This window comes from Apostichopus japonicus, chromosome 1, assembly GCF_037975245.1.
Source record: "Apostichopus japonicus isolate 1M-3 chromosome 1, ASM3797524v1, whole genome shotgun sequence".
In the NCBI taxonomy this organism is placed as follows: domain Eukaryota; kingdom Metazoa; phylum Echinodermata; class Holothuroidea; order Aspidochirotida; family Stichopodidae; genus Apostichopus; species Apostichopus japonicus.
In genome coordinates this window covers 5,708,928-5,734,192 of record NC_092561.1, presented here as the reverse complement: position 1 = coordinate 5,734,192, position 25,265 = coordinate 5,708,928, and the positions used below count along the sequence as shown (strand labels likewise).

At 38.0% G+C, this 25,265-nt stretch overlaps 2 protein-coding genes across 3 annotated transcripts in view; one reads left to right on the top strand and one right to left on the bottom strand.

Moving 5' to 3' along the window:
* LOC139965276 (potassium voltage-gated channel subfamily KQT member 1-like) overlaps positions 1-4,650 on the bottom strand; it is a 135,669-nt gene extending 131,019 nt beyond the window's left edge. Inside the window, exon 1 of the mRNA XM_071967469.1 lies at positions 3,809-4,650. Coding sequence (XP_071823570.1) covers positions 3,809-4,218 — 410 coding nt within the window. The 5' untranslated portion in view covers positions 4,219-4,650. The remainder of the gene's footprint in view (positions 1-3,808) is intronic.
* A 2,363-nt stretch (positions 4,651-7,013) lies between these two features.
* LOC139965265 (kyphoscoliosis peptidase-like) lies at positions 7,014-24,013 on the top strand. 2 transcript variants are annotated; one of them, XM_071967456.1, is made up of 6 exons: positions 7,014-7,264; positions 10,717-11,592; positions 12,266-12,501; positions 13,489-13,643; positions 14,660-17,365; positions 21,433-24,013. In XM_071967456.1, the coding sequence occupies exons 2-5, from the start codon at positions 10,750-10,752 to the stop codon at positions 15,901-15,903; spliced, it is 2,478 nt and encodes an 825-aa protein (XP_071823557.1). In that variant the 5' UTR covers positions 7,014-7,264; positions 10,717-10,749; the 3' UTR covers positions 15,904-17,365; positions 21,433-24,013. The 2 variants fall into 2 exon arrangements, with proteins under 2 accessions (XP_071823557.1, XP_071823551.1); XM_071967450.1 differs by having other exon boundaries at positions 14,660-17,375.
* The last annotated feature ends 1,252 nt before the right edge of the window (positions 24,014-25,265 follow it).

The window sequence follows — 25,265 nt, the reverse complement described above, 5'->3', positions numbered from 1 at the left end:
CAAAACATTTATCGTTGGTATTAGTACACAGCAAGAGCGGAAATGTGTTTTCATGTATATATTCTAATTAATCCGTGCATATATTGGATTTAATCCCCATATGTATTCTATTTAATACATGTATATATATTCGAATTAATACGTGTATATATTCAAATTAATACGCGGATATATTTTGGGCCATATGATTGGCTTATAATATACGTGTATATATTCCAATTAATACGCGTATAAATTACGATTAATACGCTGATATATTATGCAGTGTTTGTCCCACATGGCTTGCCATACATGCACAAGAAAAGCTGCCCCCATTTTGCATTTGAAATTTCTTACAATACTGTGGTGACATACTCGGCAATAGAAGATACCTGAAAGCATTTATAACTATCTGTTACTTTAAGCCATCGGTATAAAACATAACAAATGTAGACCGCAGAGGTTTGACAAGTGAAAAATAAATTAAATGTTTGGGCCATAATTTTTTCTGTAAATTAAGAATTAATGATTTGTAGCTCTCTCTCTCTGTCAGTCCAATATACTGTAGCTTGACATTACCTCGCAGAACTCTTAACAAATTTATGTACAGTATATAGTCTATATGTAAGAATATACGTTACAGCCTTGCAAACTTCAGTTTTAAACTACGTCAAATGCTTTAATAACTAAATGTTTTTATAGCCATGACGTGTGGCTACCCACAACTACTACTTTACGTGCCTTTTAGATCAATGTTACATCTTTGAGTGACTTAGCCTTGAACCAATTCATCCTTTTATTTTGCTCTGCATGAATAAAACCTGACCGATTTCTTAAGGGAGAAGAATCCAGAAATCATGCAGTCTTAACTGTTCTGTAAACTTCATTATAAACTTGAAAGTGACTTCTCTCTCCATAAAGAAAGCATTTTCATTCGATTCGATTCGATGTGAAGATTTTGAGGAGAAAATGTCTTTCAGCTGAAATGCATGGAATCCTCCATTTCTTCATTTGATTGTCCCAAGATTTTCAACGTTAATATGTCCTTGGGGTGAGGTTCATGGTGAATGTTCGTTCCTCTTTAGCTTTTAGAATAACATTTTTTGCAAAACTTAAAGAAAATAGTGCAAAAAAATTTAAATTATAGAATTTTCTTTTTTTGTATTTGGATAATTTAAGAATAAAGAAAAAGACCTTTTTTTTGAGAAGTACAGAAGCCTTTGAGCATGAGGCTTAAAAACTGTCGCAGGTTACAACGATAACTAAAATATCTAAGTCCTTGGTTTGTCTTCAAATTTGTCTTTATTTTCTTTCATCTTAGAACTGACCCTGCTCTTAAAAAGACTTTTTCGGTGCTCGACTCCCAATTTGTAAATTATGACACATTAAAATTTTACAGCAATTTTGTAGGATCATGGACATTACATGACTACATGTATAAATACAGCATAGGTGTTACCTACAGTTAAAGCATTGGCACCACAATACTGTGTACAAAGCAGCCATTTTGTCACATTTTAATTACACTTATGAATTACCATGATAAAATAATTTTAAAACCATGCAGTAAATATATATAACTAAGTCACTTCTCAGAAAATGACTAGTTAGCAAATTTAGCCAATGCTCCTGGGTAGTAAGTCCTACTGTATACAACATACAGGTACTGTAAAGTATGAACTTCTGTAAAAATTTGTACAGTAATTACTGCATGTTTTTAATTGGTGTTGACTGATTTTCTCGGGGCAAAGAAAAAAAATTATTGCAGCAACATTAAGATAAGTCTACCACAACTGTAACTGTTTAAGTGAACTGAATTTATTTATTGTGGAAGTATAATTCAGTATTCTTGCATATACTGAATAATATCAAGACTTCAGACAGTAGGCCTACTACAATAAAGGGCAACAGAACATATTTCTAAAAACATAGAAAATAGTTTCTAAAAGAACTTTTTACACACACAGCTGAACTGAATGGACACATCAGGGTCACCATATACCAATTCAGAGTTATGTGGGTGTTATTCAGTTGAGATAAATAAGAGCCTATGGAGGGAAGAGCCAAAGGGCAAAAAGTTGAGAGTATGGAGTGGGGTAGCGAGGGGGTTGGTGGAGGAGAGGAAAGGCCATGGACGCTGACTGTATTTCCAGAGGTTCGAAACCGGTATGGAAGGTCGCAATTCCACTCTAGGCGTTTGTTTTGCCAATTGCTCTATTGAAAATAATAGCAAATTTGGTCTTAATTTGGTAAATTGTAGTAATTAATCTAGCCTACTTTACATCAAAGATTTAAAAAAAGGAACACATTCAAATGATTACCGGTATCCTCTCCATTTAGTGTATTTATTTTACCTTAATTTGGCACACTTATATTATAAGTTAGTGTTTGGTTTAAAAGTTCTAAAAGAATTTATTTGGAGGGACATAAAGTGATCACCATCAAGAGGGCTATTAAAAAAAGAGGTTACATACAGAAACCTCCAAACCTATTGCAATTCTTAAAATAACTGTCTAAAGCTTTCTGAAGACATTACCAAACTTAGAAAGAGCTACCAACTCAAGCATATCATCATTCCAAATTGTTCACAACTCTAAGAGAAAAGAATATTTCTCACTAACATTTAATCTACTGGAAACTTAAGACAATTACCTCTAGTTTTTCTACCATTGGAAAAGCTGACAAAAGTATTAAACACTTTGTTTTCAAGTTTTTGTAAACCTGAATCAAATTTCCTCACAATCTTCTACTACTTCTACTAGGGTGGTGAGCTTGAGAAATAGCTGAAGCCTCTCATATAGTGAACAAAACCCTAGAGTGAGTGAATTAACTTAGTAGTTCTATAATAACAAGTTTTTAAACTTCCACAACTTCCTTGTCTTCCAAAAACTAGTAAGGTTTCCTAGCCTGATGACATATTTCTGATGAGGTGTAAGGTCTGTATAGTCTAGGCTACTGCAAGTAGCCTATGGCTAGACATCACTTAGTTAGATTTACTTAGATTTACTGACTACGACTCTTTTTTAGTCTTAACCAGTAACTTTTTACTACTTTAGAGGAATTGCAAAAATGATATGTCACGTGATGAAATAGAAGACGGGTACAGCTTAATTTAAGCCGATATGCAAATGAGTTTAGGTCTTTAATTTGCTTGTTAGGGCTACAGTAGGTCCACGACTTACTTGTGCCCGACAAGGTACACTTACACTGTTAGTGTTACAGGGCCTTCTGTACTGTAGGTCCAAGCCTATACAGCTCAACCTAACATGCACAGTCCTTGCAACATTGAGTTAGGCCTAGACTAGTTATGCTTATGTATGTTTAAACATTAACAGTTACCCTGGTGGATAAAGACGGTCAAGAATAAAATCATCAACTTGACACTCGGTTATCCCTAAACTCCCGACACCACCTCATCACTGACCCATTTCCTTTGCCTACCTCGATTCTCGAATTGGTGTGCAAAACCGTCCCACAATGCATTGTTATATTGTTGTCGTGCCTTCATGCGTGACCCTCTATAACTTCGGGCCAATTGAATTTGAGGCCAAAACGTAAGTACGCCTCCAAAACGCACATCTCTCAGAGTTGCACACTTTTTACACGTAGGCGAATTGCGTAACCGTGTTATATTGTTATATTATTTGGTATCATAGAAATTGTATATTTGAGAAAATAAACATATTTGTTTAAGACCTACTTGACCTATTTTTTTAATGGCCTGACTAAGAAAGATAACCTTGTTATCATCCCATATACTTCTCCATTCAAGTTTTCATTGTAAACAAAGTATAAAGCCCAAATTTCCAGGCACTTGGTAGGTACTTACACTAAAAAGTGATACGCGAAGCATTTCCAGCCGCTTGGTCTCTCTAGAAAGTTGTAAACTTTTCCTTGGAAACTCATTTTAACTTGAGTTTGCCTCTGACTTTTACTGACATGTTCGGAATATTTCCTTTCAAGTTCTTTCATGTGACTTTGATTCGAGTTCGCATAACTCCAAGCAGGAATAGAACTGGAAGTTTTCTTACCGGCATTTTGGCCGGAATTATTCGAGGCAGTCGGTGCATCGATAGGGGTAAATTGAACACCACCAACTCCATCCGATTTATCCGAGCCAAGACTGTTCGGATCTGCTTCCACATCAACGACAGTCGTGTATCCTACAGCGAAGGGGCGACATTGCCCAGTATTTCCTTTCGCACCCTCCTTTGGTTCCTTCACCCCGTCTCTGACCATCTTCGTATAGGCCTATTAATATTTTCCTTCTTAATCAATGGGTAAAAAACGGCGAAAAGCACAAACAGGGTAATTTAACAGAAATCCTTTGTGAATAATACTCGACGTCCTTCATTCTCTTCAACATGCATTCTAGTATCAAATGGAAATTCTCAGTCGATGCGGTGTGTAACGGTACGGCGCCGTCCCGAATTGAAGCTTTCCGGTTATCTGCGGACTAATCTGCGGTCGGTGTAGTACTTCAATGTATATCATCACACTATTGGTAGGTCACTAATATGACTTCCACCGTGTTTGTCGAATAAAATACGAAAATCCGCACAGCCTTGAAAGCCCGTCTCTGATTGGGTCAGCTAATGCAATCATTTGCGATCGTCGAATCGGCTGCGAAGAGTACATTACGATCTAATATTATACCTTTCTATGAGCAGACAAAAGATGGATAAGTCAAAGCAATCACGGATTTCTTTGTGATCGTTTCACGGCAGCTATTTCTCTCTCGAGATAAAAGCATTTATAAATACATTGATCAAGCGGAAGCATATATAATGATAAAATTCGTGAACTTGAGCCCAATAATAATCTAGTGCAAGTTCATTTCTAAAATATAATATATGTAAATAAACATTTTTTTTCTTCCGCCAAGGGGGTGATGGAAGGACGTACCAATCAACGAGAGGCTTACGGCTGTGCTAAGACGATAAAATCAAAACCCGACAACAAAGGGAGAAACACGTGCATGGGTTCTTAACTTTTAGAGGGCGTCTGATATGCTTCTGTCATACTTCCACTACAGTAAACATACCGTTAGGATGACGTCATGCGTATATCGTTAATTATAGCAAATATAGTGGGACAAGGGGAGTGCAACGCAGGCGGCATGAAACCGCGAAGGGAATAACTATTTTAAGAGCAATGTTGTTCTTCAACAAGTCTGAAAATAGCGCGGCATCCCTTTCGTTATAGTCACAGTCGGTTGTACAGAATGAGTACACAAATATAGCCAATGTCTTAGTTCAAAGCTATTTGTGTAAAAAGCCACAGTGTATGTGGGTGTTTTTGTGTGTGTGTGCAATGTGATAGAATGCTAGGAGAAGAGTGTATGACCATTTTAGGAGATAAAGGAGGGATGAAAAAGTTGGATGTTTTTTCTCTCTTTCTTTTTTTAAATCTATATATTCTCAACTTCGTTGTGTCTTAAAGCTCTGTAGCGACGGATTGACTTCTTACATAATGATTATTAAATATAACAAAAAATATTTTTATTTTTATTTTATATTTTACTCATTACCCGTTGCCATCTATAGGCCTATGTTCTTCCTAATTATGCAGCTTTTGTTCTATACATGAATAACCAATCGCTAAGCATGCATGCGTCTAAGTACGGCAATTTTGCCGGAGGGCATACTAATAGTCGATTTAACAATAAGTATCTCGCGTGTATATACTCCCGCACTGATATATAACTATACTATATAGTCACTTTAAGGAAAAACTGGATAATGAACAATAGGCATATAATTATCTCTTGCATTTGCGTGATATGGAAAATGATTATATAGGCATCGTTTCTAAGTATAACCACAGGCGGTACGGATGCTGTTTTTTTTTTGTTTTTTTTGTTTTTCACGGGATATTTTGCCGGATTTATATTCTCGCTCTTTACTGTTTGATTTTAGTCGTGATTTGTTTTCGTTTTGTTGCTTTTGTTGCCTCTTCAATCTACTGAACGGTTATGAAATGTTAATGTTAATTGACAATGATGATTCAACGTGATTTCTATATAGTTATAAAGGTCATCTTGTACTATATGTTTGACCTCAAATATATTATAGAAAGTCAAATCATCATCATCATCATCATCATCATCATCATCATTATTAATTTAGTATCATTACTTTTCTTCATAAATCGACATCAAAGAGGATGAAATGAATTACCAATAATGTGCAGTGGGTGACCCCCCCCCCGCCCCCACCACTTCCCCGACCCCAGTATAGACATTTTCAGGGAAGGAAACGGCGGTGATGGCACAAACTTGGCAAAGAACAATAAAAAGCCATGGTATTTAATAATCAGCAAGCTACTTATTATATTTAGCACATAACACTCCCTGACCCTGTTATGATTCGCAGGTTTACATCAGTATAACCATATACTATTAAGCATAGAACAAGGTATAGCTGAATAGCTATACTTTGAATACAGGGATTGACTATTTGAGTAAAACTTCCGTACGTTGTATAAAACAAAAAATAGGAGAGAATCTACTCCCCTGAGATCCCTTGGGTCCCACCAGTACAGTCGCCGGCCAAATGTTGTGCATGCCCCTCTCCTAATAGAGGGGTGTATTTACTGGCGGTTTTAGTTGTGTATACTTTAACATTTTCTAGACTGCAAAAAAAGATCTCCAAGTTGTAGATTAAAAATCACTTTTTTTTTGGGGGGGGGGGAGAGGTCACGAAAGACTATCTAATATTATAACTATTAACGACCGGCCCTGATTCCTGGGCCCGGTAGAATGTGTATCGTACGCGTGGTGCATTTTACTTGTCATTTTCATTGCTTACTACAGCGTAAGGCATAAGGTATAGAACCTATATAGTGTCATGGACGGTTATCTCATAGGCCTAATCTTAAAATGGGGAGACAAATTTAGCTTTGCCCTTTCACACCACCATCCTGTGAATATAATCCGTCGATAACTTGCTTGTCCCGGGACCAAAGACCCATGAAGTGATCCCCATCGCGCACTCTTCCGTGTTGTCACCATAGTTACAGCAAACAATTATAAGTACTGACAATGCGCTGAACAAATGTTGAAAGAAAGTCGATAATTCTATTGACTTATACCGCAGTGCACAAGGACAATACAAAAACCATTGTCGCGGAACTACTACTGCTATATACCAGTTGTCAAATAGGCATCGCGGACTCACCAAACAGAAACTCGGTCGATCTTATTTCTGGACTTATTCCATCATGACGCTACAACCCCTGCTTTATTTTTCTGGATAGTCTGTGTATTCTGACTGGAATACTTAAGGTTTGTCTATGATTGTTTCTATTTTTTTCCAGTGAAAACAGTAATGGTTATAACGCAACAATGAAACAGCAAATTACTGTACCAAAGACACGTACAATCAATACACTCAGTGTGGGACGCTCATATATGTACCTGTTATGGGGTAAATCATCAACTGAGATAACCGCTTGTGGAGGAAAGAGCAAAATCTCTGTCGTTATGAAGGTGATGTAATTCAGGGAATAAATTGGTGTTCAAATTTTCTACATAAATTTGAAGGCTCTGAACTCTGTCTCTTATAAAATACTACTAACGTATCTGTCTGTGAAAACTGCTATATGCTTCATCTTAGCACTTGTAAACGTATCATAGGATTTTGCATAGCATTAATGTATGCGATACGAGACAAATTATCCCGTTTGTTAATTGTGTTAATTTATTCCTTGAATTGTGGTCACGCAGATTGATTAAGTATATTAGGCTGTTGGACAGTCCAGAACAGTTACTCTAGTACTGCTACATAAACATTAACTTGTATACTTATATAAGCAGCATTTGTCGTTTTATAGGCGATGGTACCAATTTACATCTAGGAGCATTTGTCAAAAATAAGATTATAATTGGTCGAAATAGGACAATAAGAAAATCGAATGAATTTGAAAGGAGGATGTATATTATTGATGCTTCTATATTCAGATCTCAACATTTCGTCGCCCAGACATTTGTGCACATTAGTATATAGCCTATGTGAAATGACAAAAAGGAAGATGAAAAGAAGGTATAGGCTATTTAGAAGACTCTCTTTTTGGCGTCATTATTTTCAGTGAAATTAGATTGATAGGACATTTCACTTAAACCAATATCTCAATTTATTTACTTGTCGGACACATGCCGCTCACCAAAACGGTCCACAACCGCCACGTCATTTTGCATTACATTGTGCCGTTTTTTAAAATATCCATTTCCCTGTTGCATGAGTGACTGCATCTCCTAAGCCTTCGTCTTATCTGATCGTATATTATACTCTCCCATAAATATGCATTACCCGGATCTATGTTATCCGCATCCTGGATTATCCCGTTTCGGAATCTAACAATTATTTTGTTTATAATTGCATATAATAATATATACCACTATACTATACGAATATTATAAAGTATCTATACACTGTGTTTTTCATAGTGTTTTATGTATATGGACAACCAGGGGCGCAAGCACCATATTTGTACTACAATGGGCGCGAGAGAGAGGGCTGGTGGGGGGTGTTGTGGGGGGGGGGGGTGTAATAATATGTAATGTTGCGAGGAGATGGGTGGACCCCTCTCCCTTTGAAAAGTTTTGGCAAAATGGTGGGTTGCTTAGATGTTAAATTGTACAATATTTTGCAACTTTTGAAATAATGTTGAAGAATTTTCTACTGTTTAGGTTGTACGGCACATGCATGTACACGTTATACTGTGGGCCTACACTAGGTTTTTTCTGTAATATTCTGTGTGCCAGTGCCAGGTGGAGGAGGGGGCGGGAGTTAGTTTGGGGGGATAAATCCCCCTCCACCGAAGTATATAGTTGCTTGCCCCCCTGTGGAAAATTTCAATGACAAATTTCAACGAAATATAAGAAACTAACAATCTCCCTTCCCAATGTTGTCTGTATAATCCATGTACCCTATAAACTAATGCACTAAACGGAAGTTACTTACGCTGTGAACCAAACATGGGTGCTTCGTTGCTGGGGAAGGAGGGGGGGGGGGGAATACTCGGGTATTTGTTTTTCTACTGCCGATCCATAACTAATTTGTTATGCATTCTTATATATACATGCAGAATACACTTCCTATATCCGTGGTCATCATATATGATTTTGTTTGTCGTAAACGACACTTGAAGCAAAGTATGTTTTGTGTAAATAAACTCTTCATGAACTTTACCGCGATATATATTGGAGTATCCCGGAGATACTGAACTTAAACCTTCATGGTGACATGCTGACAAGATTGTTGGATGGTTGGTATGACTGTGGTTATATATTATTGGTGTTGTTAACAAAGCTAATATATACACAAATTGACATCATACAGAGAGAGCAATCCCGACAATTCTACATATACGTATACAGTATCAGCCCGAAAGAATTATTCTACAAAAAAATTTCGCAAATATGGCTTATTTCTTACAAATCTTCCCCAGACAAACATTGGTAGATTTTCCTCACCCAAAAATTGTTAGACTGTCGGTAATTATAACCATAACTTACGGAAAACACGTACGGCACTATAGTCAATTTTAATTTCAAATCTCACTAGTATTGATCGCCTGGGGCTGTCATTACAGGGAGTAAAAATAAAAATATATCTAAAATTTAATTAGATTGCAATATACACGGAATTTAGACATGGACATGTACCATTAACTTCGTCGATGTTATCGTCAAGTAATATAGTCGATGTTATCGTCAAGTGTACCCTCCCCTTCGCCTTCCTCTCCCTCTCCATCTCCCTTCCTTCCCATCACCGACCCCTTCCCGATTATCGACAGTTCCAGGGTACGCAAGTCTAAACAATTAGGGGAGAACGCGTATTTATCAACTCCTATTTGCAAGTCTCTGAGTGTTTCCGCCAAGTTTGCTGTATTTGAATAGTGCCTAGTTTGAGTTAACACACCCGCTGATTGAACGTCTCGTTGAATAACGAGATTTCCGCACGTACTCAAAACGAATGATACCAGCCCATATACTGTTAAATTATGTTCCTATCCAACGAATCCATACACGTAGGCTATATACGATATTTATTTTTCATATAACAATTGCATGGCATGGCCGAACTCGTTCACGACATTTACTGGTAACTCCAATGGCCTAAATCACCTAATTATTTTTTTAATTTTTTTATATATTCTAAATAATATTTTAGCAAGATGATATTCTGAGTCATAACTTTTCATATCAATTTGGGTTTGTTAGAAACATGACAAAGTTACTTCAGTGACTCCGTCAACAAGCAATTAACGTCTTTTATAATTAATTATTCATTCTAGTAATGAAACAGGAAGCCATGATATATAAATTAATTTCGAACGCCGTCGTGGAACTGAGATAAAATAACGTCAACATGTAGAAAATGCCATTTTCTAACGTTGAAAAATTTGTAAACAGATTATAAACAGGCCTTAAAATTTGTGATTTTTTACATTGAGTTTTGTGTTGCATCTAAGGAACTGACCTTTACTGTTCCGTATATTATTATACTACATAGTCCAGTCGTTTTAACTGACGAACCTCAGCTGATAACAAAAGCTTCATTTCTCATAAATTAAAAGTGTCATTGAAAACCAAACTGGACTGATAAGAGTGGTCTACAACATTTCAAAATTAATTTTGTGCCTTTAAAGACATCATATACGCTTAGATTCATCCGTAATACCTTCGTGGCTTCACTTTATTTCTCTTATTATCAAAATTTTTATCATCAACAGTTATAGTCTGGAGATTATCCCACCATTACCAAAATGGGTTGTGGCAGTTCTTCAGTCTCGGATGCATCGACAGTACCTAACCAACATCGACAGGCGTGGGCAGATAATCTTCATGATGAAGGCCATAAGACCGGTAACCGTCACGATATATCGCTCCAGAGAAATATTCAAGGAATCAAAGAATATGATAATCGCGATATTTACGAAGACGGTTTATCGAAGAATGGCACAAAAGTTAATGACACATCCCTTCATGGGATTTCGAAACATTCTAAAATAGAGGGCGATATAATATTAATCGACGATCTTAGAGGAGAAACGCCATCCTCTGACGAATTGTTGAAATTCACAGAAGAAAAAAAGTTGGACGAGAATAACAATCTTCAAGGAAATACAAAAGCGACAGATGAGAAGAAAAAGAGGTCTAAATTTATTGAAAATGAGAGAAATAAAACGACCGAAAAGGAGAAAAGGAAAGCAAAGAAGAAACAAACAGATGGAAACAAAGTAAATATTAAAAAACTCTCAGTATCGCCCTCAAAGAATGTATCGCAGAAACAGAAACAAATTAAGCCGAGTAATGTCAAAAGTAACACCCCGGGAAACAGGAGTAACCAGCCGAGTAATGTCAAAAGTAACACCCCGGGAAACAGGAGTAACCAGAACACATTCACGTGTTCCATTCCACAACCAAAATGGCGGCACGACTATGACATACCAGCTGTAAATCCAACTGAAGGATTAATGGAAGGATTACCACATATCTATGAGGGTCTCGATCGACCAATCAAAATTGAGGATACGTTTTGGAGTGGCAAAAAGAAACTTATCCCGGACATGGGAGTAATGCGAAAAATAGACAACCACGCTCTAAAGGTACAGTGTGAAATTTATCGTTCGTTAATCGTGGCCTTAGCTGAGCTATAAGATAATTAGAAGTCCGTTCCCCTCCCTCCCCGACCTCCTCCCCTCCCCTCCTCCCCACCCTCCTCCCCTGTCGATTATCAAACCCAGCGTTCTTCTTTTAAACAAAATGTCACTGCTAATTCTATAAGGCGTCTGGTTTTAACACATGTCACCCATATGATAAGCGCTTTTATTAAATACCGTAACTTTTATACGCTCTCAGATCATTACCTTTGAGTCCTGCCTACCCGTAACAATTATTATATCAAATGTCACATATATCATGCCCGTCAATTCCTAACTCCCTCTTCACTTATAAGCATAGGCCTAATTAAATGTTCTTATTTAGCGTAGCATATATGTCAGGGCGCTGTTCTTTCATAAATTGGCCTAAATATGGTTCCTGCGTAATGAAAACTACTACGACGCGTCTTTGAACTTGTATATCAATTTGATCATTTTGTATAGCATTTTGCGTTGCGATGATGGATCAATTATTCCTCCAGCTGAAAACAAAGGGGAGAGGGGTGGTTTATATAATCGTCCCGGGCCCGACCTGTCTTCTGACCGACTGTAAGTCCCTATAAACGGTATAATAGAACCTGTCATAATATCTGATTCATTTATTTCTTTATCACACCAGGCACCAAAGAACATTAAGACAGATTTATCCAAGTTAGTAACATATCTTATCAAGCCAGCGTCGAATGACCTACAGAAATACAGAGCCATCGTTCGATGGATCAGCGATAATATAGCTTATGACGTGGATGTGTTCTTTAATCGGAATACTCCTCTGAGTTCAGATCCTATGGAAGCCCTGAAAAAGGGAGCCGCAGTATGTGCAGGATACAGCTCACTTTTTCAACTCATGTGCAAGTAAGTCTAAAGACGGATGAAATTTCGGCATTGATAAAATAAAAGACGACGTTTTGAAGAAATTTCTTTTGAGAAATAATATATGACATATAATTGACAAATAAGGAGTAAAGTTTTAGAAAATATATTGGAATTTTCAGTCCCCTGGGACCTCCGTCAGTAATACTTTGCAGTGGAATGAAAAGTACAAAATGTAACACAATGAAGGAATGACGCTAGATAAGTGTAAGTTGCATAGATGGAATTAGAACCAAATAAACCATGACTATACAAGAAGCGGATTAAGGAGCAAAGAACGGATTACATATGTTTGTAGAACTGAAAGTTGTTAAGGGGTCTTTGTCGAGGCCGGTCTTTGTTGAGTCTTTGTTGAGGCCGGTGATGTGAGACTTAATACGAAAGATCCACTCGATTTCTTTACGTTTACGTTCAGTGGCGGATTTGAAGTTCGAGGCAATTAAAATGCATTTTAGGTTTTGAGAGAATTTTGAAGTGAATTTTGAGAAGAATTTTGAAAAGATTGAAATGTTCGGAAACGGGGAATCCTTCAAAATGATCACGAATAGATGTTTTGTGATTATTCAAACGTAAGCGGAACCGGGAGCCTGTTTCACCAACATAATTGCCCTCTTTGCAAAGTACAGTAGAAAATGTAAATAACATTAATAGAATCACAAGAGAGGGAAGGGGGTCTTAGACTATAGTCAACATTGGGAATCTTGACCACGGTGCCTGGGGTAGTATGGGGGCATATTTGGCATCGAGGTTTACCGCAATGGAAATTGCCTGCGGAGGTGAAAACTGAGTGAGGGAATCTGGAGGAAGTGAGTTTCTAATTTGCGGACCACCTGTGTACAAGGTGTGGCTTAAGGGCTTTATACGATATTTCTCTTCGCTTCGTCACATTACTGTCATTCTAAGGAATATATGCGTAATAGTCTAGTGTTAGTCATTTTCATATAAATAAGCCTCTTTTATTTATCATAGGGAGGCAAACCTTCCGTGTGACGTCATGCACGGGAAGGCGAAAGGTTACGGATATGTGGCCGGGACTGATAAGTATGCAGGACACGCGTGGAACAAGATAACAATAGAAGGCAAGCCGTTCTTATGTGACACAACCTGGGGATCTGGAGGCATAGGTAAGATAAAACAGGAAATAAAGAGCGTCAGAAGAGGGTTCACTCTGAGGCGGGGGGGGGGGGCAACTTCGAACGGCAGTGGGACATGCGACTTTCATTTGACTGGGCAAATAACAAAAATCACTTCAAAATACCCGACAAAATAGACCTTTTCTGCATGCTGCACTACAAATTCCAGTATTTGAAGGGTTTTCAACCAAACGCACGGCATCACATTATTCACATTCCTATATATACGGGTGTGACAGAATAACCCCCCCCCCACCCCTTTCCTCCTTAATATTTTATCAGAAATATACTCTATAAGCTAGAGTTAATCCTTTGCGATAAGATTGAACACACTGTCAGAATAGTTGATCCGGACTTGGAAGAAAATAAACGGTGCTAAAATTGCTAACATTTCCTCCCCATCAGTCTACACATGTGTGCGTGTCACACATGACGTTTTCGACCACGGTGACATGGAAGAAGACGCATTTTTGTTTGCTAACACCGTCACAGCAACACGATATACTCCATTTATACCGCGGTGTTGGTGATATATCTGTATTTGGTACAAAAGTAGCATTGAATCCTTTCCAAAGGCAGATCTTATCTGAGAACGGCGGTATAGGCAAGCACTGCTTTTAGCTAACTTAGTTAACATTCGGTGCTATAACAGCTCTACACTTGTGGTGAAGCTCCCCTCCCCCTCCCCCACCCTCTCCCCACCCTTCTCCTGAAGATTTTACACTAGTTTGGAAAATCTTCCTGATGGAATAAGCAGAGGACATGATACACTCGTATCAAACCGGTTTGTTTATGATTATTATTTGTTATATCACAGTATAACAAGGTGAACAAGACAATATAACTGCAAATAAGTAAAAAATGTGAAAGGAAGTAAAACTAAGAAACCCTTTTGGGCTTAATCGTATAGAGTACTCCCATCAAAGAAAATAGAAATCGGAAAATAGTTTATATAATGCTCTACAATTTCTCCTCTCTCTCTCTCTCTTGTTAAACAATTTCTACAGGTCCTGATCTTAAATTCTCGAAACGTTGGAAAGAACACGACTTTCTCAGTGAGCCGAAATCGTTCACTAATACACACCTTCCTGTCAGCCATAGTGGAGAAATTGGTCACGTGGATCAACTTCTGGAGAAGCCCTTCACCTCTTTAAAGGCCTGGGAAGATGAACCCTATGAAGGCTTCATGATGCAGTTGACGGACGCAACACTTTCATCTCATCATAAAGGTACCATTACATCGCCTGATAACACCGGGGAAATACGAATCGATATACCGCGGTTGGTCAAGATTAACGTCATTGTTTCAAAGTTACCCGAAAAGAAAGTCCTAACGGCTAGCCATGTCTTGATATCTTGGGAGGGAACTACCGCGGTGTTTCGGTATGAACTCCCTGGTCCAGGGAAATATCTCTTTTCAGTATTGGCAGGGTTTGCATTACCAGCAGACAAGGAGAGTGACGGTGATTACGGTGTATTGGTCACCTATTGTATACACGGGAAGGGAACACAGAATAATTCTCCGAACTTAATACCAGACGGGTTCTCATTTGGAAACAGTCCACAGAGTTTTACGTTAGGGTATCAATGCATAAGTCACTCCGAACCGACTATTGAAACAACCGAAAACCGTCTTTTGATGCAATTTGCTTGTCCTACTTGGGGAAATGTCATGTATAGATTAACAAGTTATTCGTCGCAATCCAAAGAGATCAAAAATTGTATTTATCAGGATACGTACCCAGGAAAACGCGCGTGTTATATCTTCCTGCCGAAACCGGGGAAATATTTACTGGAACATTTAATCGTCAAGGAACGAGGGAAGGACGGATACCATAGAAACGCGGCATTTCTGTTAGTATTCAAAGGAAAAGTTCCATTGATTACTTCACCATTCGCAAATCATAATGATTGGGGTAAACGGCAAATATTCGAGGATTACAAATTGAGCATCGTCGACATGGCAGGATATACAATACGGCTGAAGAATGGTAACGGCCTGATGACCCTTCAACGACCTTTGACCTCACGCGGTGGTGACATTTTAGTGAATATCGTCAACATGTCGGATACTGCTGCTCAAAAGTACAGGGATTGGGTCATCGTTACAACGGATGAAGGCCCACTGCCGGGTACAGAACTGGTACACATTACGATTAATATTCCAACGGCAGGGTTCTACTGCTTAAACTTATTTGTGGATCTTCAATTTGCCGGACGGTTTCCGATCTCCAGCGACGGCAAAAAGTAACTAATCACCGAATGGAAAGAAAATATCAACATTCTACGTCATAGTGACGTCATAACACAACATAAGACAAATTAAATTATTATAGGAATTAACGGCGATGTTAGACTAAATGTTCCTGTTCATTTACTCGCAAGATGTTCTTCCTAATTAGGATCATGGTCTATTATAACGGGCAACAACAACGCAACTGGAAGCATTGAACATCATCTGGTAAAGATTGTACAACCGATCTTTTTTTCTATGCGCCCCCCCCCCCTCATAACGCTGCAGTGTAACAGTTCAATGACTATGAATCTAACTTCAAAAACAAACAAATAAACAAACGTTGTGTTGTCTTAATTATTGTTATTTCTCACTTTAGAACTAAACCAATTTATTAGAGCAATATTCTGTTTCTGTTAGGTACTCGTTAAAAACCCTCTCGGGTATCAAAACGAGGATGTTGGTACTCAGCGCAGCAGTGCTAGTAACAATGCGTGAGCAATCTTGTCTTAAACACCTCAAGACTAGGGCTCTCCTTAACGGCCAAGGATTGCGTATTCCAGTCTTTCATAGTCCTAGGAGAGAAACTATACTGTAAAGCACGATTATTATTGCTCAATGTCACTGGGAATGTTTATTTATTGATAATTAGAAATTTCATTCAGACATGTGACTATAAATATTTTGCTCTCCTCGGCTTTCATTTGGCTAAGATCACGACATATAGGGCCTATAGTAAATCTAAAGTGATTTGTACTACGATCACAATCTATAAATATGGAAATATGTTGGTGATATTTTTCTTTGGGGTGAGGGGGGGGGGTGATGGGGGTACGTCCGAACATCAATGCCACCCCCTCTCATCTTCCCCTTTTCAGGTTGACGACTGACTGACTTGAGTTCGTTGAATATTTCATCGCTTACACAGAATTTCCTTTGTGCATTGAAGCCCTTAAAAGTTTGCAATAAAGTAACGCAATTTTACTTTGTTATAGCAAAAACTATAACTAAGTTGTTTTTCAAATTATAAAGTGAATTTTAAATAGTATGAATATATAAATGCATCATTAAAATGTTTTGATGTGCATGACTCATTATCGCCTAATATGCATACGTACGTATGGAGGTATCAACGTATCAACGTCATAGATGATAGGCCGATAGGGGGATATCCCTTTGATCACTATTCTTATTGTATCTCTTCAAAACAAAGAGTGTTATCTACATACTGCTTACTTTATGGGAAGACTTGCTCAGAAAAGCGTCCAAAGTCCATATTACTTCATGCATAGAATGCATATATAAAAGATATACAGGCCTACATACATAAATGATAGCAATAATCTGAGGAAATCATATTACACGGCAGAACAGGAAACGTCCTATATACACGGACGAAATATACTACCGCAAAAAGAGTCTGGTTGACTTATTTGTTACTGTTCACAAAACTACATACAGGATTCGTTAAATTGAAACGGTATGTTACGGTACGTAGTCAAAGTATTATGATACTTGTGCTTTTGGGGGGTTTTTTGTGGGTATTATACTATTTGTATTATACTATATTATACTATTTGTATTTGTATTATTTTTTTTTATACTACTTTATATGTACTTTTATACTACTTTGTATTATTCTAATTTATACTACTTTTGTATTATACTATATATATGTATAGGCATACATTAAAGGAAATAAGGAACTTTTTTAACATTGTTGATATGTATAGAGGCTGTCTGGCGCCTCACTTATTTATGGGACTGAAGAGAAGGGGGCGGGGGGGGGGGGGGGTATATATGGGGTATTTGTATGGCAATGGGCCTCGATTGGTGTGTTATACTCTCTCAGTTAGAGAAACATGATTTCATTTAATATTTATGTGATATAGAGCATATTTTGTTAACATCCTGTGCCGTTGGCATATATATATATATATATGTATGTATGTATATATATATATATATATATATATATATTTACGTCACGTCACGTCACGTCCTCTCCGGGGGTATTCTCGGCGTTAATTAATTAACGACAGCCAATTAAGCTTGACAAAAGCAAAACAAGAACGAACAAACAAATAAATTAAAAAATTCTGCTCCTTATAATTACAGTAATTTGCCATTTTTCTTTCTAACAGTCCAGTATACTCTCCAGTTATTAGTTAGATCAACAAATGTATACTTCTGAGTCATGTCAAATACGAACACAGTCTTGAAAGTTCATCCAAATATTGCATTTCACTTTACTGAACAAAGTACCGGTACTATTTATATAGAGATAGAAGATTATGATTACAAACTAAAGTATTTAACCTAACAACTTTATCATGAAGAGCTGCTTTTTTTTGTAATCCGGGTAACTGCCGCGTGGCCGTTATCCTTTAAATAAACGAATATATGTACTGCGTGAGTCATTAATGACAAGAAGCAGATTTAGCTTTAGGCAGAATTCTAGTCTTGATATAGGTCAAAGGTCAAAAGGGTGCCGGTCTTCTTTCTAAAGCTTTGCTGCGTTTCCAAGAAACCCACCTTTAAAACTGTCCTAAATTTCTGGAATGCCTCTTTATTTCTCTAAATTCATGATGACGTCGACTCCTCGGTGGAGGGCGGCGAAATATTAATTAATGTTCATCCATTGTCTTATAAATTCTTATAGCTCAGCCAAAACATATTCTTTTAATGTCATTTGAACATTACATCACCCTTACAGTGACGTTCAACACCAATGGTCATTTTCAAGGGGGGAAGAAAAAAGCATAACGAGTTAGCGTTCTGCAAATCCCTACAATGGTCTATGCACATTGAACCGTAGATAAATATATAATTTAATAATGGCATATACAGGATTACAGATAAAAAAAAAATACGTTTGCTTTGTCGTTAAAGGGAGTGAAGACTCGCGCACTAAGAAACGTCTGATGCCGGTAATCTGACCTAGTTTCGAATGAGGTGTAACAGAAGTGTTAGACACCACCATCGATCCCAGAAAATACACACAAAGCTTGCTACCGTCGGTAATTAGACACTAGTGTACAGTCAATACGGTCAATACCCACAACACAGTGTACATAGCAACGATAGAAATCTCAAGTCTAGGTAAAAGATAACAAGGTATCGTTTCATTAATGTCTTCATTTTGTATCGGCAAGAAAAAAAACTTCACTTGCACGCAAAGGAAAGTTAACTTTTTCAGAGGGCGGCACGCGGGTTGGGGCGAGTCTTCAATGCCTTTAAGCAATTTGAACCAGGAAAAGAGCTATCATATTCTTTTGAAAGGTTCACGTTTTAATATTTCTTCGTTAAGTCACTATCAGCATGGTATAATTTATTGGTTCTAATTCCACGTGAGGTTTGACCTCCATTTTCATAAGCAGAAACCTGGCGATTGATAACTCAAAAAACATTTCGAAAAGAAGATACTTGAGCAAGAAATGAGGTCATTAATGAATCATCTGATGGTTAAACAAGTTTATCGCTCAGAATTCTCTCATTCAGCATAGAAGCAACATTAAAGAACAGTTGCAGATTTGCAGAGACTGTCTTTATGTATAGATTTTTAGTGACGAGTACAATATCGCAAGTACAATCGAGATTACAATGTAGCAAGTACAAGCATAGGTGTAAGAGCCCAATATGATTTGGAGGGGGGGGGGGGCTGTAACGACTTGCCCGAAAAATAGAACCAAAATTGTTCGCGTGCTCCGCGCGCGTCCCACATGTTAATGTACATATCATATATAAGCATTCATCGGTTATTACATCGCATGCCAATAACATACAATCATTTGCCGTGTTATTAACGATATGGCGAATTAGTCGGACAAGAAGGGTTTTTTTGTAAATTATTGATTTCCTTTAGCTAAATCATTGCAATTTATATTTCTTTCAGTAGTAGCCCGAAAAAATCTCAGCATATTGCCCGAATTTTCACAACAAAAAAAATTTGTTGGGGGCTGCAGTCCTCCTCCCACCCCCACCCAACCTCCCCCGACCCCAATGGGACTATTTCTACAGTGGAATGAATCAGAAATAAATCAATAGATTTCGAGAAGTAGACACAATTAACATTAATTACAAGGTAATTTCCATGCAAAAGTGTACCTCGAGGGGTATTGTGACACCAGAAACGTGACAAAGTAGGAAATAAGGTACGATCTTTATTGTCACACGGTAGCTGATTTGTGTCCCCCACCCACACCCTATCTTCATGTGATGATGATCTTGGCTTGTATAATTAAACTTCTGTTCGAAAAGTTCAGACAATAACGAAGCAGTCTTGTAATTACCACAACTGTTCCTGCTCCTGGACAGCAACGTAATTACCCGCCCCTCCCCTATACTATAACTCACATTCTAGCATATTTACATTGTACGCTTACTCACCATCGTGAATCTAGTACACGTACTTTGCGCATTTTGGATATCATATAAATAACAGTACAAGATGAATCTTACTCGCTTTAAGTAGCTAATATACAGCAATATGCTCGCACTCATTAATGCCAACGGGAATTTTATTCTGTGGACCCCCGTACCACAAGTCTGTTGTAGTCGTACCACAAGTACTGTTGTCAAGTATACCTGGTATTTAATGGACACGCCGAGGATGATTAAACCAGATTGTAGGAACTTCAAACCATCCCCCCCCCCACTTCAACTTCATAAATGCCATATTTAATGTTCAATGTTATGTTGTTTTGATAGACTGATAGGGCGTCGATTCGTAAGCATATGTTAAGTGCTCATGTGAAGTATATTTACGTCTGTGTTAGATTATCGAGATAACAAGACGTCCAAATATGTATAGTGTCGTAAGGAAATGTTAAGAGCACTCTACACTGTGTCAATATCCTGGTTGCCTATATATATATATATATATATATATATATATAGGCCCTATATATATAGGCCCTATATATAGGCCCTATATATATAGGCCCTATATATATATAGGCCCTATATATATATATATATATATATTTATATATATGTATATACAAATGTATATTTATATTTATATATATATATATATCTATATATATATATATATATATATATATATAATTGATATAAATATATATATCATATATATGTATACATACATATATATCTATATATATATCTGGATAAGTGCATTGTGCAATAGCATGTTGTATCGCAAATTGGAAGTCGATGGAACATTCTTTGTCTGTTATTATTTTCCATTGATAAACTGATGCCCTCTGCCCCACCCCCCCCCTCCCCACCCAATTAAACGACGAAAGGTAGTCTTTAAAATCAGAGGAACTACACAACATAAACAGGCAGGAGCCAGTCTAGTGTTCAGTGGTGCTATTTTCGTAGCCGACAGTGGCGGCATTAGCCCGCGGGAAGGTATTTAGAGTCATTCCCCCCTGTTGCGAAAAGCACCAGCCTCCTCCCCTCCCCCTCCCCTACCCCTCCCCCTCCACCATAAACTTATTCAATGTTTGCTTCATGTCATTCTCCTATTTTCATTATGTTTATTGTTATTTTGGTATTCCTTCTTTCTTTCGTCTCCAGAAATTGAACTTTGACCTTATTGGGTATGAGGAGTGCAACAGTCGTAGAAAGTCTTTATATATAACTGATGGATATATTCTCAAAGGAAGTGAGCAAGAAGTAGCCACACGAACAGAGAGGGTTACAACAGAAGTAAAAAAGAAAATTACAAGTGGTATTCTGCAAATTTAAAAGTCAATGAGCAGGAATTTCTAACGGTCTGCGTCATTGTAACTTCAGCAACGTTTTGTCATTTTAATTCATATCTTGGACTCAGAAACAGCGGAATAAAACAGAAAACATAATCTACAGTTGACCTTCAACGAGCCCTGAAAGAAAACATACTGATCATGGGAGGAAAATCTTCCAAAAATGCGTGGGAAGTAAACGAACCAACGGAGGATGAAGAGAAACCGAATAGTGGTACTCCACCGGATGAATCGGAATACACTACAGCAATCCCATGGCAACAACCCGCTTCAACACCACATCAGCCTACACAATTCGCACAACCACATCAACCTACACCTTTGCAACAGCAACCTTTACCGAACGTTCCCAATGGTAACACACCACATCTTTACAGTAACCAGTTACCTGAGCGGGAATATGAAAACCAAGAACCGACTTATCAAACACATTTGTACGACCAAGCCAAGAGCAATATACCAAACTACCACACGACTGTTTCCCCAACAGCGCCATCACCAAAGCAAAAACAGAAACATGGTCACAAGAGTTCCAAGAGTTCCAAAAGTTCCAAGAAATCTTCAAAAAGTAAAAAAAGCAGCAAGGGGAAAAGTCCAGATAAAAAGCCTGTCGAAGAAGATCGTTCACCTTCGATGGCAGCCGATGTTGACAAAAATACCGAGGCCGCGCAGACGATACCGAGGGCGGTGTTTGATCGGGAATGGTTTTACTCAGAAAATGGATACAGACCGGAAGACAACCGACACGGCAGTCCCGCTCAGAATAACAAGGATTCGGGCTTGGGTTCGTATGAAAAAAGGAAAGTTGACGCAAAATCCAAGGAACCCTACGGAAGAAGAGAGGAAAGTACAGTCTATTCAGCGGATACGACTACAGGTAGAGCCAGGCGCCCTCTACTTTATCCCGATATCCTCCAACACGAAGAAGAATCACAAATACGGCCGAGTTCCAGGGCGTCCGATCCCGCTCCGCTATCGGAACATGAAACGCGTTCTAACGCGAGCTACTCGCATGAACGAGGCGCCAGCGACGAGCAGCCTCAAGTAACAGGGTTTGTGCAGGTTTTACCTTCCGAACCGTTTCGAGGGTTTAATCGAAACAACAGAGGGGCAAATAGCACAGGATCACCGAATTTCAGCGGTTATCGGCGGGAGACAGCAAGTAGCATAGAATCCGGACACTCTTACGGGATAGGTCATCGCGATAGCGGCTATCCCGATATCGATTACTAGAGATAAAGTAACTTCAAAATTGTTCGTTGCCCAAAAGAGGAAGACATATTTTGCTCTCAGAGAATCGTGTTATTATGAATGTAGATATACAGAGAGACTACATAATTATTATGTTAAAAACTAGAGAACGGTAAATCATAAATATTAAACAGCTGTACAAAAATAACATCCTTTACGCTACTATACCAAGAACATATTGTATGACCTGATGGGGTGAGAGATGGAATATGGGAAGAATGGTAGTCACACTTGCTAAAATGTTCATATTTACTATCCAAATGAATAGCGCCCTCCACTTCTCCTATTTTGCATCTCAAACGTTCACCTGCGAAATTTCGTCTTCCTTCTCTTTTTCGACTATGTTAAAGGAAAAGTTATTTAGAGTTAAGTTATTAAGAAAAACAATTGAAGTGAAGTTATGTTCCAAAAAAAAAATGTCATTAGATAAGCTAATCAAAGTTCTTCCTCTTTACCCGTTACTTCGTTACCACAATTCAATTTTATTATCTATATCCGTATGCAAATTTTATCACTTTGTATGATATTTTTTTTCTCGAAATTAGGGTTTTTATCGACAAGTTATTAGCCCGAAATTAAAATTTGTTTATTTTTGTACTTCGATACCACCGGATGAGTTCGTCCACTGTCATAGGATGGTGGTGTGAGTTTGCCAAGTTTTGCCCTTAAAAGGCCATCGTAGTTCATTAAAAAAAAATTCACTCAAGCGCTTTCTCACCTTCCAACGTTCGTAGTGGTCAAAGACTTGATTCAGTCATTCATTATTTTTCTATACTTTAAATTTCATACTGCAGCCAAATGGAAATAGTTTATAGCTGCTCCGTGAATGTATTAATAAAGGAAGTGAGGCGGCCATGTTGTTGAGCGTATCAGGTAGAAAGCAGGATATGCATATGCATTTCAGATATCTTAATTCACAATCCCTACACCGCCCTCAATTTCGATTGATTGTCCATCTTGGCGTTACTAAATGCGTTGTTCTATTTTTGTTTCGTATATTCTACTGAGAGTCCAATAATTATATTTTATATAAATCATAGTTTATTTAACAAAAAATATATCTATACATCATTACTTAATTATATAATTAGATATATATGGCCATCGAGGCGATGATGCCTCTGAATAAAACACCAATCACAGATTAAGTACCAGAGATTAATGAGTTTTTTTATGACTAAATAGTCCAATCCTTGACTCGCAATGCTTCCCACAAGTAACACATGTTAAGTCTGCATTTGAAACAGTAGGACTATCAGCTCTCACCTTCCTATACTTACTCTTCGCGGTGCTTCAATCTGTTTTCTTTGACCTACACCCATTCAGCATGGTGCTTTCAAATGTGATCGTACTTCGAGATGCATCGTCTGCAGCCTCCACTTTGTTGAATCCAATTCCATAACCACAGCATGCAACTCACACACAAGACCAAGAGTCACATCACTTGCACAACCACTAATATCATATACCTGATCTCTTGTAGAGTTTGTGGCATCCAGTATGTTGGCGAAACCAAAACCACCCTCAAGAAGCGATTCTATGGTCACAGATCCACAGTCAACACCATGAAGACTGTGACCCCAGTTGGGGAACACGTTAACCTTCCCAACCATACCATTAATGACATGTCTCTACAGGGGATTGAATGCTTAGGTAACAGCCCTTACCTAGTACGAATCAGCAGAGAGAGGCTGTGGATGCTTGCCTTCGCACCATTCAACCCCATGGGCTCAACATTCAGGAAGGACAGGACTAAATTTTCTTCTGTTTCCCCCTCCATCTCCCCTTGTTTCCCCCTCCCCCCTATCACTCCTCTTCTCATAGCTCTCTTCCACCCTTTTTTCTCCACACCTTTATGTCTTTGTCCTTCTCTAGTTTATTCCCTACCCCCTTCCCTTAATCCTGTCTTTGTCCCTCCACTGTTTACCTCCTACCTCTCCTCTTCCCCTGTTTGTTTCTTTCTTTCTTCTCTCCATCCCTTGTCTACTAATCCCTTACATCTATCTCTTTGTGTTCACCATGCTCATTATCTTGTCTGTATTCTGTGAATGTTTTATATGTTATATTATATGTAGATGTATATATAAGATTTATGTAGAATTAGAGAAAGGCTGGATCTCGAGTGAGATACAATAATTAAATTAAGTAAATGATTGGAGGCAAAACAGCCAATGTTTGGATTTTGCAGAGCTTTCGAGCAAAACTAGCTCTTCTTCAGTGCATGATCACTTAAAGTGACAAGGAGAAGCAGGAATTAAAACTATTTTAGTTGGAAAGGTGATGCCTATACCTAACCAGTTTAGCTGAAAGGCGTCGAGGCGTTTTCAAAGTTTCAAAGTTGCTCTCCATTTTGAAGCATATATAGCTGGATCAATTAGATACAAACGGTGAAAA